Raw genomic sequence first — 17965 nt, forward strand, 5'->3', positions numbered from 1 at the left:
GAGTTTGGAATAGAGAGGAGTTTAAGAGAAGACTCTAGAATAGAGTCTCGTGAGTGGAGAGAGAGAGTTTGAGATAAAATATTTAAAAAAAAGTGAGAAAATGATTATTTAAATAAAATAGATGATAAAATAGATAAACTGATGTGGATGTTTTGTAAAAATGGGTGTGTAAAATAGAAAAAGTAGGCTTTTAGTATAAAATAGAAGGAAAATTTTACACTAACTGATGCGGTTGCTCTAAGGTGTTAAAATAAATGTTCAGGTGTGCCATGTAAGTCAAAGAAGACATACTTTTAGGAATAGGTGCAGAAAGAGTATTCTTTGAAAGATCAAGTGTTTCTAGTTAGATGATTCAATGACAAGTTTAATATACCCAATCCTGTGAGGCTTGTTATTTCAGTAGAAATTCCTCTAGTCAAGTTATTTCTTGAAAGATTAATGTTGGTAACAAATTAGAGACTGCTACCATATTCAAGTTGATCTTGCCAAAAGGGTACACATCAAAGTTGATCTTGCCATAAAACAAACCAGTCAAATTGTCCAAACAGTCTAGAATGCTCCCGAAAAGATTCTTCTGGGCAAGATCTATAATGTAAAGACTAGGAAGATTGTACCATTGTCAAGGAATGATTCCACTGAAGAAAAAAAATTGATCGTAAACATAGAATTAAGACATTTGATCCTGTCCATAATGGAAGGTTCCCTGATAAGCGATTCCCACCAAGATCAATGCTCCAAAGAGAACAATTTTGTAAGTCAGAAGGAAATTCTCCATCAAGATTGTTGTTACTCAACACTAATTTAGAAGGGAACTCCAAAAACCAATTGAGCTTGGGATTTTCCCACATATGTTGTACGAAATATCCAAAATAAGTAGTTGGACTCATTCCAATAATGGGGAAGCTCTCCAGATATCTGATTTCTCCTAATTAAGGTAAAGTATTTCAAGATTTTCCAATTTTTGTATGGAAAGGGGAATTGTACCATCAAGGAGGTTTTCCAATAGATCTAAATAGCATAACCTTGGCATTAGATCACTAATAGTTAATGGGATAGGGCCTGGAAATGAATTGGTTTTAAGAGATAGTTTGGTCGCATTAGTAAACCAAAGTGGGATAGGACCCCTAAACTGGCTACAACTTAGATCAACAACATCCATATTTGGAAAAAGTGATTGGTGCAGCAATTTCCCCATGATCTGGTTCTTGTATAGATCCAAGGGAGTGAGTTGAGAAGATATCTTAGAGAACCATTATTTAGGTATGGTGTCTGAGATGACAACATTTTTAAGGGTGATGAGGTAAATCTCACTTTGAACTTGAAGCCATATAGGTAATTGGGACCAATGAGATAGCTTTCTAGTTGAAGATATTTGAGCCTAAATGGAGGTACCCAGACGTACGTCTCATTGAAAAATAGAGACTGGTTTGTAGAAGTTGTTAGTATAAATTGTTCTAGTCTTGTGATATTCATCAATTAGGCTTCTATGATGACACATTTCCAAGAATTCTCTTGGAGATTCAAATTGATCAACTCTGAAAGTTGTCCAATACTTATAGGAATGGTTACATTCATCTTATTAAAAGAGGGTTCCAACTATTGAGGTATCTCAAGTTTCCTAGCCTCCCGAATGAATCAGGAATGTTTCCTACCAGCTTATTATCACCTAAATCTAGGGGCTCTAGGCTATTGTTCATGCATGCTGAGAAATTACTTAAGAATCCATCCATAGTGCCACTAAAATTGCTAAATGAAAGATCTAAAGTCTTCAATTTAGAAAGATTTTCGAAAAAGCTTGGCAATTGACCTCCAATGTATTGATCTTGCAAACCAAGGTGCTCAAGATTTCTTAGGTTCACAAAATCGTATGAAATGGTACCATGTAAAGCATTACAGCTTAGATCAAGTTTTATGAAGCTGCTAAGATTAAATAGCCACTGAGGTATATAACTCAAGAAGGGAAGGAAGCATATTAATTGCATGCAACCAATTTGCTCTCACACTACTAAGATTTTGTCCCCCCATATCCAAGTACTTCAAAGAAGAGAGACTTGACAGCCAATTCAAATTTTCAGCTTGCAGTCTCGGCAAATTGCCAAGATGATGATGAATTTCCCCATAAAAGTTTGCAAAATAGAGATTGAGATAAATCAAGAGTCTAACATGCCAAAAAATTCAGGGATTCGAATAATGCCTTCAGGGATTCAGATAATCCCCCATATCCAAGTAATTTAAATATTTCAAGTTAATCAAAGAAGAACTTATCTTAATCTCACCACCAGCACCGAGCCATGAGTTCATAAACGTGTTTTGAAGATCAAGCTTGGTAACAAGACCTGATTTGTTGTTGCACTCTATGCCTCTCCATTGGTAGCAATCTTCACTAATCCAAGAAGAAAGCCTACCCGGAGAATAATCACTTAGGCCTTTCTTGAAGCTGAGAGGTGCTTCTTTTTCAGTGTGGATGCATTTGACATAATTTTCATCTTCACTGCATGAACCGAGTTTGATTATCTCATAAAATGAAGACCCCAACAAGGACAAAAAAAGAAATATAGCAATAAGATTACTCAAGGAGTACTTTATCTCGTAACTGAAATCCATGCTAGTTGGTAATCACAACCACTAAAGTAGTGTTCTAGTGATTAATTTCTATGTAGCAAAAGCCATGTCACATGATGGATACTTATCAGTGTGACTGTGAACTCATTTGGAAGATTTTACAATCGTAGAATGGTCTAGTCAATGATGAATCTTCTTGTTTGTATGATCAATATAAGGTAGCGGTGGGGACTAGTGGGTGAACATTTTTCCAGCAGGTTGGTTTGTTTGTGTTTATTCTTTCAGGAACAATGGGGTTTGACTTCTCTAGGCTTTTGAATTGAGAGTGGAAAAGTTCATGAGGGCTTTTGTGGAAAATTGAGTGTGGTAGCGTAGTGAAAGATTTTGGAGCTTACAGGTGGTTAACAATGGTGGAAGCACTAACAAGGAAATGAGAGAGAGAGAGAGAGAGAGAGAGAGAGAGATGATCTCAATGAAGAAAAAATTGTATTGTTCAGCTCACTCAATCATACACTGTACATCACACTATATATACACAATCATAGAATAGATTAGATCTAGAAGCTCCTAAACATCCTCTAATAATTGAATTGTAACCACTCATAACAAAATCCTTGAATTCATGGGATGACAGTTAGCTCTATAACTGCCTCTAGAACTGACTCTGATGCACCTGAAGAGCCGAGCAAGACTAGACTTATTTAAGGCTCAAAATGTCACAGTTACATTAAACGGCACACGACATCGTTTTAGTCCTAAATGGAAGTGACCATTATAAAACTAGTCGTTACACATCTCTTCCTCTTTCTCAGAGTCTTGTTTGAATTCTGAGCTTCCTCTATCATCCCCCCTCAAAATCAAGGGGTGATTAGACACCATGATTTTGGACCAAAGAGAAACATAAAATGAGAGGTAGAGACTCTTTGTAAAGATGTCAGCAAGTTGATCATTAGTAGCAACATATCTAACAAGAAGATCTCTGCGCAACATACGCTCACGAACAAAGTGGTAATCAACCTCCACATGTTTCGTACGAGCATGAAACACAGGATTGAAAGTAATAGCCAAAGTAGATACATTGTCACACCAAAGCTTAGAGGGAGTAGACAAAAAAAATGTCAAGATCTTTCAAGACCTTACGAAGCCAAGAAAGCTCAGCAGCTGTGGTTGCCAAGGCCCTATATTCAGCTTCAGTGGAGGACCTAGACACTGTATCTTGCTTCTTAGCACTCCAAGTAATAGGATTGTACCCCAGATAAACTAGATAGCCAGTGGTGGAAAACCTATCAAAAGGATCCCTTGCCCAATCTGAGTCAGAGAAGGCAGAAAGGACAAGAGGACCAGGTTGTAGGAAAACACCACAATGCAAAGAACCATTGAGATATCTCAAGATTCATTTAGCTGCAATTAAGTGAGTGTTAGTAGGAAAAGACATGAATTGGCACACCTGCTGCATTGCAAAACTGAGATCAGGTCTTGTGAAAGTAAGATAATGAAGTGAACCCACCAAGTTTCTATACTCCTGAGGATTAGACAGAAGTGAACCCTCATTGGGAACTAATCTTACATTAGGAGCACAAAGAGTGTGAGCAGGTTTAGAGGATTGCATATTGAGCTTGAGGAGCAAATCTTGAGCATATTTGGTTTGGTTAAGCAACAAACCATGAGAAGTTCTAGTAATCTGAAGTCCAAGAAAATAATGAAGAGGACCTAAGTTTTTGAGCTCAAAAGTAGAGCTGAGCTGAGCAATCAAAGCATAAAGAAACTGAGGACAATTGCAAGTCATCACAATATCATTAACATAGACCAAAAGATAAACAACCATCTTGCATTGCCTAAGTATGAACAAAGAGGAGTCTGCCAAGGAAGCTTGAAACCCCATGTGCAACAATTGAGTGGAAAATATTTCAAACCAAGCCCCTGGATCTTGTTTGAGACCATAAAGAGACTTCCAAAGTCTGCAAACGTGATTGGGTGTAAATAGGATCAACATAGCCAAGAGGTTGCATCATATAAACTTCTTCCCTTAAGTAAACATGGAGGAAGGCATTACTTAGATCAATTGCCTCAATGGCCAATTAAACAGAACAGTAAGAGGTAGGATAATTCTGATAGTGGGTGGCTTAATGATAGGACTGAAAGTTTCTTCAAAATCAATCCCATATTGTTGATGAAAACCTTTAGCAACAAGCCTTGCTTTGTATTTATTAATGCTTCCATCACTATTGCGTTTGAGCTTAAACACCCATTTACAACCAACCACATTCTGAGAGGGAGAGGAAGGAACCAAAGACCATGTACCTTGCCTCTGAAGAGCAGCAAATTCATCATCCATAGTAGACCTCCATTGAGAAAACTGTGTAGCAATCTTAAAGGAAGGAGGTTCAGTGAGAGTATAATTAGGTTTGGAACTTGATGTAGCTTTCTTATCAGGTTTGACTACAAACTTAGACTGATCTGATACAGCCTGAGCAGCAAGTGCCTTAGGCTTAAAGATGCCATCCTTGGACCTCGTAACCATAGGTTGAGTATTGGTGGAAGGAGGAACTTGAAACACAATGGACACATGTGGTGGTGGTGCAGATGGAGACTAACCAGATAAAGGGGGACTTGGATCAGATAAAGATGCACTAAGACTAGGATTAGATGGAGATGACCCAGACTAAGATGGATCAGGCATAAGGCTAAGTCTAGATGGAGGTGAAGTAGACTAGACAGGAATAGGTGTAGTCATATCAACTGAAGGTGTGGAAGTAGGTTGAGTGGGATTAGAAGCATATGTGCTGACATCAAACATAGGAGTAATACTTGGTGGTGTAGGCACAGAAGGAGAAGAACTTGAACCAGTGGACAAAGAGGGAGAAGTAAGAAACTTAGTCTCATTGAACAAAACATGTCTAGAAATATAAATCCTAGATGTAATAGGGTTTAAACAGATGTACCCTATTGTATAGGCAAGGTAACCAAGAAAAATGCAAGATGTAACATAAGGTTAAAGCTTGTGCGTGTTGTAAGGCCTAAATAAAGGGAAACAAGTGCAGCCAAACGTTCTTAAGTGTGAAATATCTAGTTTGGACAAAAACAACAATTCCCAAGGGGTGAGATTATTGAGATTAGGTGTAGGTAATATATTAATAATATGTACTGCTGTGGAAATAGCATAGGACCAGTAAGCAGTAGATAGTTGATAGTGAGATAGCAAGGGCACATTCAACTAGGTGCCTGTGTTTCCTCTTAGCTACTCCATTTTGCTGAGGAGTATGTGCACCAGACAACTGATGTACAATACCATGAGAAGAGCAAAATTGTTTAAAGGCATTAGAAGTGAATTCCTCACCTTTATCAAACCTCAAAATCTTTATTTTGGAATCTAGTTGATTCTCAACTGTTGCCTTAAAATGCTTAAAAACTTCAAAAACATCATATTTGTATTTTAAAAGGAAAAGCCAGTTAATTTGGAGAATTCATCAACAAAAATCACATAATATTGAAATTATTCACTGATGTAACAGGTGCTAGACCCCATACATCATAATGGACCAATTCAAGAGGTTTAGAAACATGAACATCAGATTTATTGAAAGCAAGTTGATGCATCTTCCCTTTAAGACAGTGTTTACAATGAATGTGAGAATCACTAATAGGCAAGGTACAAGATACATCATTTGAAACAAGTGCAGCACTAAGCACCTATTACTGGGATGTCCTAACCTATGATGCCACAAGAGCCAATTATTATGATTATTTACATGCAAAGCAGAAGGTAATTGAAGAGTTTGTGCTGTCTGAGGTAAAGATGTAGATTTGAAAGGTGGAGGCTTGAAGAAATGCTTCGAGTAGATAGGATAAACTCCATTCTCACTCAAGCCCCTATAGAGGAGTCTCCCCATAGGAATATCCTGGATTTTGAGCTCATTAGCATTAAAAATCCAAGAACAATTGTTATCTAAGCAGAATTTGTGGACAAAAGGTAAGTTCATTGCAATTTTAGGCACATGTAAGACATTCCTAAGCGTGAAATTGTGATATTTGGTATGAAGTGTAGTGTTACCTATATGATTAATAGAAAGTGTTTGACCATTTCCTACAGTGACTTGTTCAGGTCCTTTGTATTGAGACTGAATTGCAAGGTTGTTCAGATTGGCAGTTAAATGATCAGATTTGCTTGAATCTGCAAGCCAAGGATCCTGATTGTTGGTGATGGCTGCGTTAGAAGCACTAGCCATAGCAGCAAGCTTGGTGGGGGGATTTTTGCTTTGATAAACAAAATCCATGCGATGATAGCAATCTAAAGCTTGATGTCCTGATTTGCCACAGATTTGACAAGATGGACGATCAACCTTAAAATTCTGAGAAGAATTTTGATGTTGTAAATTCTGAGAGAAGTTCTAATGTTGAAAAGGTTGAGGAGAAAAATTATGTGAAGCTTGAGGAGAGAAGTGCTGAGGAGAGAAGTGTTGGCCACCGTTATGATTGTACATGATTGTACCTACCTTCTCCTCTTCCCTTATTGGAGCTGTTTCTGCCCCTTCCTCTGCCTGAACCATGATTCTGAGCTTGATTCTGAGAGCTGCTTCCAGGTTTATTATTAGAGGCAAACATAGCAAATGAGTGAGTAATTGAATCTGAATTATCAATCATTGCCTGCTTTTCACTTTGTAGCATAATTGCAAGTTGCTCATACGAAATTGGATCACTCCTAGTCCGAATTGCAGAACAAAAATGTGCAAATTCTTTAGGAAGTCCTCTGAGCACTATGCAAATCAGTTCTTCATTATCCACAATGAATCCTATAGCAAGGAGTTTATCTCGACCAATCTTGATTCTTTGAAGGAAGTTATTCACTAAATCACTTCCTTTCTTGAGACTTTAAGCTCAAGCTTGAGATTCAAGATGTTAGCTCTAAAGGTTGAGGTGAATCTCTGTTCAAGAGTATTCCAGACCTCCCTTGAGCTTGTAATGCCAACAACAAGTGAGAAAACTTGTGGTGTGAGAGTGGAATTTATCAAGGAAAGCAAAGCTTTATCATTGATTTTCCAAGATTGAAACTCAGGATTTGCAATAGAAGTAGGATTTCCTTCTGCATCAAGAATGAAAGGAGATGGCATTGAAGTTGTACCATCAATGTGCTTGATCAATGAATAAGCTTCTAGTATAGTAATCAACTGGTGCTTCCAAGGAATGTAGTTAGTGCCACTACAAAAAAACTGGCCTACTGCGGTGGGCCAAAACCGCCGCTAAAGCCCCAAAAACCGCCGCTATAGGTACATTTCACCTATTGCGGCGGTTCTACCCGCCAGCTTTGTCGCGGCGCAGTATCTCTATTGCGGCGGTACAAAAACCCGCCGCTATAGATACGCCTTTTAGCGGTGGTTTTAGTCTATTGCGGCGAGCATAAAACCGCCACTATACGACGGTCGAATTCGTGTCAAATGACTTTTAGCGGCGGGTTTGTGCCCGCCGCTATTGGTGTCCACCTTTAGCGGCGGGTAAAAGCGCCGCTATAGGGTTGCATTTAATACATAAAATATGCACCTATTGCGGCGTTTATTGACCGCCGCTATAGATTTTTTTTTTCTTATTCTTTTCATTCAGACCTGTTACAAGTAACCTATAATAATTTTAGCTCTACTAACACAATATCACAAATGTAATTAATTAACAGCACCACAAATGTCTCCAAACTACGGCTATTCAATCCATTCCGCATTCTCCAAATACTATATAAAATTGGAGAAAGGTAATATTTGAGTTCAAAATCCCAATTCTAAGAAAATCACATATGAAACAAAAATGAACTCAATTCAAAACAGAACAAACAATGAAACAATAAAATTTGAGGCTCTGTTTAATTTAAACCAAATTCAATCTGAATTTTAATCCATATCAATCAAATAAAATTGAAATATGAAAAAGACCAAATCTATAACCGTAGTCGATGCAATGCCTTGTCATATAATGCCTTTCAAATCAACTTTCTTGTAGCTTCATGCAGATCTGAAACACACAGAACTAAAATAGCCTTAATTTTGATGGGTCAAATAATTTGGTTAAGAATTAGAACACACTCACTTCTTTAACAAATAAGGGCAAAAGATCACATTACTGTGAATAAAGTATTATTCTTCTAAATTTGTGAATTAATTAATTGGTGGCATGCATGTTATGACATAGGCAAATAGTTCCCATGATTTAGAATTCTTAAGCAATTCTAATATCCCCAAAAAGCATATATTAATCTCCAAAAGATATAAGCATAGCATTTACCAGGTTGGATAACTACATTAATAGACAAAAAATTTCCCAAAGCCAAAGCTTATCTACCCAAAAAAAAAAAAAAACAATGAAACGTAGATGGAAACACAAAATAACGGAAACACAATAAATAGAAAAATACATTCATAGTAGTGTGAAATATATACTTTGTCTTACCAAAAACAACCCATTACCTTAAATTCACACAACCAAATCCACAAACGCATTTCAGACAAAAATCATCAGTTACATATTCACACCATCACTCCCCCAAAACACAAAAATAATCCACCAAATAACAACCTGATTTCTAGAAACTGAAATAGAAACAAACCTAGATGCACAAATGAATAAGTAACACTAACAAATTATATATACTTGCACTGAGGTTTCTAATGCTCGGCAACCTCCACATACTATGCCATTAATAAACTTTCTTTTTTCTCTATTTTACAAACACAAAACCAAATACTTTGGTTGCATCCATTATCTCTAACTTTCTTTTAGCATTTACTTCATCTATAGTTCGCATAGATATCTCAACCATGTTGCCACAATCCATTAAAAAAACATTATTAATCATGTAAAATTTTAATGAAGTAAATATATTACCTTGTAGAGAGGTACATAATAGTCGCATATCTAACTTTAAAGATCTATACATTGCTACAGATTCTGCAATTTTAAAGCACAATCTATATTAGTAGGAAATTATATAAATTTAAACTGAATTAACCAATTTTTTTAGAGAGAAAAAGAGGGAGGGAACATGTGATACTAATGAATCTTCCAAGTACTTAATGGGACCATATCAGTTGCTATCATCCAGGTTCTTGACACTTATAACTGCAGAATCAATCAAGACTTTTGGTTGTTACATTTTTAAGAAGTGTAAGTGTTTGTTTGTAGATTCCAGCCACTGTTGCAAGAGTACTCTTAACTGATAAATTAGGAAAAAAACTTTTATTGGTAAATATGGAAAAGGATAAATTTCTAAGGCAATAATTTACATCATCAATTAATTGTTAATGAAGTCACGATATGTGCTTCAGTTGCTTCCTTTTAGGCCTGTCATTCTTGTTTCAGGTTTCTCCCAAATCCAAATTTTCTATATCCTTATTTTTCAACTCTTTTCAATTCTAACATTTATGAAATCACCCAACAGGAAAAACTCAAAGATTTGTGTAAAATCAAGTCTTAATAGTCACAAATTTACAATCAATACTGTGGCATCCAAATAAAACCCATCATGATAAAACTTCAATTGTTCATTACATACTAAAAGAAGAGGACTGTTTCCATCAATTCTGTTTTCTCTAATTGACATTGGTAAAATAGAGAATTTGAGTACTTGAATCAGTAGACAACTTCCACAGTAAAATAATATAATTTAAAAATAAATCCTGAGCTATTTAATATAATATATAAAGCCATAGTCAGTTCGTTTAGCAAGTACCACTTTCTACCATGAGTAATAAAAAAGTTTAGCATAGTGCATTCTCATCATTCCTTCTAATAATTAACATATATGCTTTTTCGAAAATGAAGGAAAGCCAATGAAAGAAAAGATTCCCCTCATTTTCTTTCATTCCAAGAACTTACAGGTGGTTCTTAAGGAGGGAAATTCTTCTAATTCTCGGCCTGAAAGATTTGCTTCAGATGTTTCTAGTGCCTGCCTTTGGATTTGCTTGAAACAAAGGTGGGTTGGCAACACTAACTCTACTTTCACCACTTCTATCTCCTTCTTCTTCATGGAAACTGGATATCACTGAAAACAGTGGCTTTTGTGAGAAATATACAATTTTAAGAAAACCCCAACACGATCCAAATTAATTAAGAAAACCACAACACATTCCAAATTAATTAAGAGAATGCAACACTTTGTACAGAAACCTCGACACAGTCCATTACAGAAACAAAAAAACCAATAATTAAAGATGTATAACATAACCAAAAAGAAAAACTAAAATAAAATTTTGAAAGAAAGCTTATTTGATCCAAAAGATATCTTTACGATTTTCTATTTTGAACACTTTAGGGTGAATCTTTTTTAGTAATTTCTCTAATCTATAAAAATATAAGACAATGTTTTAAATAATTTTTAATGCATTTAAGGCCGATTGACAACCATAATCAAACACATTCAAGGCAATTCATCAAATAACAAAACACCCAACACTTGCTATTTAATTAGTACATGTTGTTGCTTATAATAGTATAAAGATAAATTTTAATCAAGAACCAAGCTAGTTAGCACAATTAAATCTTCAAATTGCTTCAAAAACAAATCATGAACTTATGAAAATTATTCTATAAAAAAATGCAAATTAGAAAATTTCAAAACTGTGGTGCTTCCTGGCTTCTCTTCAAACTTGTTTTTGCCAAAAATCTTCAGTTGGGCTTCAGCATTTTCTGTTAAAAATCCACTTCGTTCTTCAAAAATTTCTTCTAATGCAATGTGCTCCTATCAAACCAAAGTATTTCAAAGATTTTAAAAATTAAAAACAGAACTTTACAGATAACTATTTCGGCAATCTAACTGTGTGTGAAGACTCTGATTTTTCTCTCTACTTTAAAATCTCAAATCTCTAAGTCATTATTCTAAAAGCCCCAAATTTTTCCTGTTTGATACTGAAACAGTTTTTAACAGCAACTGCAGTTCTACCTTTCAACAGAAACTGCCATAGAATGGTTGCAGACCAAGAAAAAAAAGTAAAAAGAAAGAAAAGAAAAACCAAATAGAATTCAGAGAATAAGAGGAAAAAAAGGAATATGCAAATTTGAAAAATAAGAATTAGAACTGATTATGGCCAGCCTTACATATTTATCTCTTGGCGCCCTATTAACTCTATCTCTCATATCTCTGTATCTCAAAACTTTCGAGTTTTCAAGTTCCGATTGCATTTTAAGTTTTTAGCTCAAATAACTAAATCTAAAGCAATTGAACCAAAAAATTCAAACCTAAATCATATTCAATCCCCAGATTTGAAAAAGAAAAGGAAAAAAACAAAAACAAAAACTTTACCCTGTGACATCATCCTTTGGTGCACCAATCTTTTTTTCACTGGAACGTGCAGCAGCTCCTTACTTTGGGATAAAGGTGTGTTTTATGGAATTGTGGAATCTCTCTTCTTTTGGATATAACGTGACATAGTTGACATCAGTATCTGTAGTCCCAATTCATTAAAAAAAATTAAAAAATAAAAATAGACAAACACTGGCATATAAAAAGACGGACAAACAAGGTAATCTCTCCATTAGGTAAATACCTTAAAGAGATATATCTAAGGTAAGTGTAATTACTCATCAATCATTGCCAACAAAAACCCACATAAAAGAAGTGTTTTTAAACATGAACCCAAATAAAGAAGAGAAATGAACTTTTATGAAGACCGTACAAATATAATTTGGTATTGTTACCACATCCTTGCAAGCAAAACTACGTTACAAACAGTCAACCTAACATGAATGGGGTTGTAATAATGCATATAACCAAAACCAAAAAACCATCGGATACTCCAATCCCCAACTTTCAAAGATAACAACAAATAACAATATTCGAAACTAGTTACCACTTACCAAATCTTAAAACAACTAAATAAACTGTCAAACAACAACCAACAAAAGTTTTAAAATACGTAATTCAGATTAATCTCCAGATAAACCAAAACACAAACACACGCGCATAAAAAACACTGCTCTTTTTAAAAATTATTTAATACTAAAACATACGCACAAACACAGTTTCAAGGAGCAAACTTTAGAACCGAATAACAATATTGGAAGGTGGTTTCGGAAAGTAGTAACTAAAAAATCTTACAGCTAAACAAACTGTCAAAACACAACCAACAACTGAATTACACAACGTAATTCAGATTAATCACAAGATAAGCCAAAACACACAAACTATACACACATAAAAACAGTAACAACAGTTTCAGGGAGCAAACTTAAGGACCAAAATTACCTTAATGTCCTCGTTGGAAACACCGTCATCAAGGTTTGAGATGTAGAGCTTGGTACCGGTCTCAATAGCAGAGGCTTTGGGACCGAGAATCCAAGAAAGAGATGAGTTAGGAGAGAGAGAGGGGATGGGGGATGGGGAATGAGGAGGGCTGCTGAATGAGAAAAGAGATGTTTAGGGTTTTTTATGTTTAGTTTTAAATAGAACCAAAACGACGTAGTTTGGATAATAGTAACTTTAAAAACGAAAAGGAAAAAAAAAAAAAAAAGCTGTCATGGAGGTTAGAACCTTGGACAAGTCCTTGAAAAATATGCATGGTACACGTGTTAACCACTAAGGCAACATACATTTTATTTGTTCATTATTATTATCTATTTATGATAGAAAACTGAATTTTTTTACTTTTTCAAAGACCTATATTAGAATTATGATTTAAAAAATAATTATAATATTTTTAATTAGACCTCACATTAGATTTTTTTTTTATATAAAAAAATGACTCACTTTAGGTTTCAATACAAAGAAAAAGAAAAAAGAAAGACTCACATAAAACTCTCACACTATTTAGTTTAAAACATTAAAATGATGATGTGGGAAATTGTGGATGTTTCAGATGTTTCAGTTTTAATATTTAAATAAAATAATAATTTTATTTAAATATTAATGATAATGATGAATTTCAGTTAGATTAAAATGGATTGTTGTTAAATTAATATTTTTATCAACTTAGAAATTATAAGAGAAGAAGATAAAAAACAAAAACAAAAAATATATTTATTTTCTAAAAACTATATGAAGATAATGTAATCTAACGGTAGATTTTTCAAAATTCACATCGAATTATGAAATATAGAGTTGGGTTCAAATTACGCTTGATGTAACTCTAAAAAAAGTTATATCAACCAATAACTTATTGTTGAATTCATATTTTGAAAATCCAACCGTTGGATCACATTTTCTATATGTTCTTAACATGCATGCCAATTTTTATGCCAATCGAATGTAATTTATCATTTGATCTTTAAACTCATCTTTTATGCGTTATTGTAAACTACAAAAACTTGAATTTAAACAATTGATTGATGACATGACTATTAATCTTTGATCACCTTGAAATTTTTTAAGCATGAAAACTATATGAAGATAATGTAATCTAACGGTAGATTTGTTAAAATTCACATCAAATTACGAAATATAGGGTTGGGTTCAAGTTACGCTTAATGTAATTCTAAAAAATGTTACACCAACCAATAACTTATTGTTGAATTCATATTTTGAAAATCCAACCATTAGATCACATTTTCTATATGTTCTTAACATGCACGCCAATTTTTATGTCAATCGGATGTAATTTACCATTTGATCTTTAAACTCATCCTTTATGCGTTATTTTCAATTACAAAAACTTGAATTTAAACAATTGATTGATGACATGACTATTAATCTTTGATCACCTTGAAATTTTTTAAGCATGAAAACTATATAAATATAATGTAATCTAATGGTAGATTTGTCAAAATTTACATCGAATTACGAAATATAGGATTGGGTTCAAGTTATGCTTGATGTAACTCTAAAAAATGTTACACCAACCAATAACTTATTGTTGAATTCATATTTTGAAAATCCAACCGCTGGATCACATTTTCTATATGTTCTTAACATGCATGCCAATTTTTATACCAATCGGATGTAATTTAACATTTGATCTTTAAACTCATTTTTTATGCGTCATTGTAAACTACAAAAACTTGAATTTAAACAATTGATTGATGACATGACTATTAATCTTTGATCACCTTGTAATTTTTTAAGCATGAAAACTATATGAAGATAATGTAATCTAACGATAGATTTGTCAAAATTCACATCGAATTACGAAATATAGGGTTGGGTTCAAGTTACACTTGATGTAACTCTAAAAAATGTTACACCAACCAATAACTTATTGTTGAATTCATATTTTGAAAATCCAACCATTGGATAACATTTTCTATATGTTCTTAACATGCATGCCAATTTTCATGCCAATCGGATGTAATTTACTATTTGATCTTTAAACTCATCTTTTATGCGTTATTGTAAACTACAAAAACTTGAATTTAAACAATTGATTGATGACATGAATATTAATCTTTAATCACCTTGAAATTTTTTAAGCATGAAAACTATATGAAGATAATGTAATCTAACGGTAGATTTGTTAAAATTCACATCGAATTACGAAATATAGGGTTGGGTTCAAGTTACGCTTGATATAACTCTAAAAAATGTTACATCAACCAATAACTTATTGTTGAATTCATATTTTAAAAATCCAACCGTTAGATCACATTTTCTATATGTTCTTAACATGCACGTCAATTTGTATGCCAATCGAATGTAATTTACCATTTGATCTTTAAACTCATCCTTTATGCGTTATTTTCAATTACAAAAACTTGAATTTAAACAACTGATTGATGACATGGCTATTAATCTTTAATCACCTTGAAATTTTTTAAGCATGAAAAATATATGAAGATAATGTAATCTAACGGTAGATTTGTCAAAATTCACATCGAATTAAGAAATATAGGGTTGGGTTCAAGTTACACTTGATGTAACTCTAAAAAATGTTACACCAACCAATAACTTATTTTTGAATTCATATTTCGAAAATCCAACCGTTGGATCACATTTTCTATATGTTCTTAACATGCATGCCACTTTTCATGCTAATTAGATGTAATTTACCATTTGATCTTTAAACTCATCTTTTATGCGTTATTGTAAACTACAAAAACTTGAATTTAAACAATTGATTGATGACATGATTATTAATCTTTGATCACCTTGAAATTTTTTAAGCATGAAAACTATATGAAGATAATGTAATCAAACGGTAGATTTGTTAAAATTCACATCGAATTACGAAATATAGGGTTGGGTTCAAGTTACGCTTGATGTAACTCTAAAAAATGTTACATCAACCAATAACTTATTTTTGAATTCATATTTTGAAAATCCAACCGTTAGATCACATTTTCTATATGTTCTTAACATGCACGCCAATTTGTATGCCAATCGAATGTAATTTACCATTTGATCTTTAAACTCATCATTTATGCGTTATTTTCAATTACAAAAACTTGAATTTAAACAATTGATTGATGACATGACTATTAATCTTTAATCACCTTGAAATTTTTTAAGCATGAAAATTATATGAAGATAATGTAATCTAACTGTAACGACCCAAGGAAACGCCACATCTGCGCTATACCTCAAAAGGATTGAGGCTCCTTGTAGTTGTTAATAAAGTTCAGATCTACCCAGTAAATACCCGATGTGGGACTCATCACACATCCACACACATCACACAATCAATCAAATTGGAGCATCACAATCTCCCCCACTTAAATCCCTAACGTCTTCATTAGGGCCCACTTTGTGGGGTAGTGTCTCCGAACCCACACGGGGTTACCGGGCTGGCTCTGATATCATATGTAACAACAAAGGAAAAGCGCTAGCCACATCTACGCTATACCTCAAAAGGACTAGTCACTATTGAGGCTCCTTGTAGTTGTTAATAAAGTTCAGATCTACTCAGTAAATACCCGATGTGGGACTCATCACACATCCACACACATCACACAATCAATCAAATTGGGGCATCACACTAACGGTAGATTTGTCAAAATTTACATCGAATTACGAAATATAGGGTTGGGTTCAAGTTACGCTTGATGTAACTCTAAAAAATGTTACACCAACCAATAACTTATTATTGAATTCATATTTTGAAAATCCAACCGCTGGATCACATTTTCTATATGTTCTTAACATGCATGCCAATTTTTATGTCAATCGGATGTAATTTACCATTTGATTTTTAAACTCATCAATAGATCTCATCTACTGCGGCGGGCCAAAAATGAGCCGCAATAGGCGACATATAGCGGCAGTTTTTGCACCCGCCGCAATAGGCCCGTTGCAATTTCAGGGTCTATTGCGGCGGGTCATTGACCCGCCGCTATATCTAAGCCGAAGGCCACTAAAGCAAGTCTATTACGGCGGGTCACTGGCCCGCCGCAATAGTACGCCGCAATATACTAGGTCTATTGCGGCGGGCCATTGACCCGCTGCAATAGATCTCATGTACAACGGCGGGCAGAAAAAGCGCCGCAATAGGCGACCTATAGTGGCAGTTTTCGCACCCGCCGCAATATGCCAGTTTTCTTGTAGTGTGTAATCTAACTTGATTGACATGAGGTTTGACATGTTTGAGAGTAGCAACAATAGAGATTGAGTAGGAGTGGTATGTGTAGGAGTTGTTTGGACTGGAGTAGTAGTGTGTGTGGATTGAGAAGTGTCAGTTTGTGATGTTGACGCCATGGATCTAGAGCTCTGATACCATGAAAGATTTTGGAGCTAACGGGTGGTTAACAATGGTGGAAGCACTAACAAGGAAATGAGAGAGAGAGAGAGAAAGATGATCTCAGTGAAGAAAAAATTGTATTGTTAAGCTCACTCAATCATACAATGTACATCACTATATATATACACAATCACAGAATAGATTAGATCTAGAAGCTCCTAAACATCCTCTAATAACTGAATTGTAACCACTCATAACAGAATCCTTGAATTCACGAGATGACAGTTAGCTCTGTAACTGCCTCTGGAATTGACTTTGATGCACCTGAAGAGCAGAGCAAGACTAGACTTAATTGAGGCTCAAAACGTCACTGTTACACTAAAAGGCATACGACACCGTTTTAGTCCTAAATGGAAGTGACCATTATAAAACTAGCCGTTACACGTCTCTTCCTCTTTCTTAGAGTCTTCTTTGAATTCTGAGCTTCCTCTATCACGTAGCCCATCCATTTCATGTGACTAATTTTCTTTTTCTTTTTTGATAATGTGACTAATTTCCTTTGACTGGAAGTGGATAGAATTGATTGACTAGAATAATTGGAGGGTGTATTAATAGAACTGTATTAAGCCACAGGGCTGTATGTACATTTTAGCAAATTTATGTATGTGTGTGAGTTTCGCATATGGAAGAGATAAGTTTATTTTTTTTACTAGTCTTTAAGTTTTTATCACTAATTTTAGTTCGGAATTAGGAGCCCAAGAAATTAAAATTTAGTAGCCAAAGTTATAATTTTGCCTTGGGTGGTGCATTATGTAATAGCAAGG

General features: G+C 34.5%; 1 protein-coding gene, 1 long non-coding RNA gene and 1 pseudogene across 2 annotated transcripts; all 3 read right to left on the minus strand.

Annotated features, from left to right (window-relative positions):
- Positions 1-301: 301 nt before the first annotated feature.
- LOC142633436 (receptor-like protein EIX2) lies at positions 302-2094 on the minus strand (annotated as a pseudogene).
- A 102-nt stretch (positions 2095-2196) lies between these two features.
- LOC142634994 (receptor-like protein EIX2) lies at positions 2197-2604 on the minus strand. Its single transcript, XM_075809218.1, has one exon. It carries the CDS (start codon positions 2602-2604, stop codon positions 2197-2199), a length of 408 nt encoding a protein of 135 aa, XP_075665333.1.
- Positions 2605-8374: 5770 nt separating this feature from the next.
- Positions 8375-12960, minus strand: LOC142633437 (uncharacterized). The gene is made up of 5 exons (XR_012843909.1): positions 12785-12960; positions 11843-11984; positions 10420-10585; positions 9430-9492; positions 8375-8559 (listed from the first exon to the last, which is right to left on the minus strand). It is a non-coding gene; the product is annotated as an uncharacterized LOC142633437 (long non-coding RNA).
- Positions 12961-17965: the final 5005 nt, after the last annotated feature.

Source organism: Castanea sativa, chromosome 5, assembly GCF_040712315.1.
Source record: "Castanea sativa cultivar Marrone di Chiusa Pesio chromosome 5, ASM4071231v1".
NCBI lineage: Eukaryota > Viridiplantae > Streptophyta > Magnoliopsida > Fagales > Fagaceae > Castanea > Castanea sativa.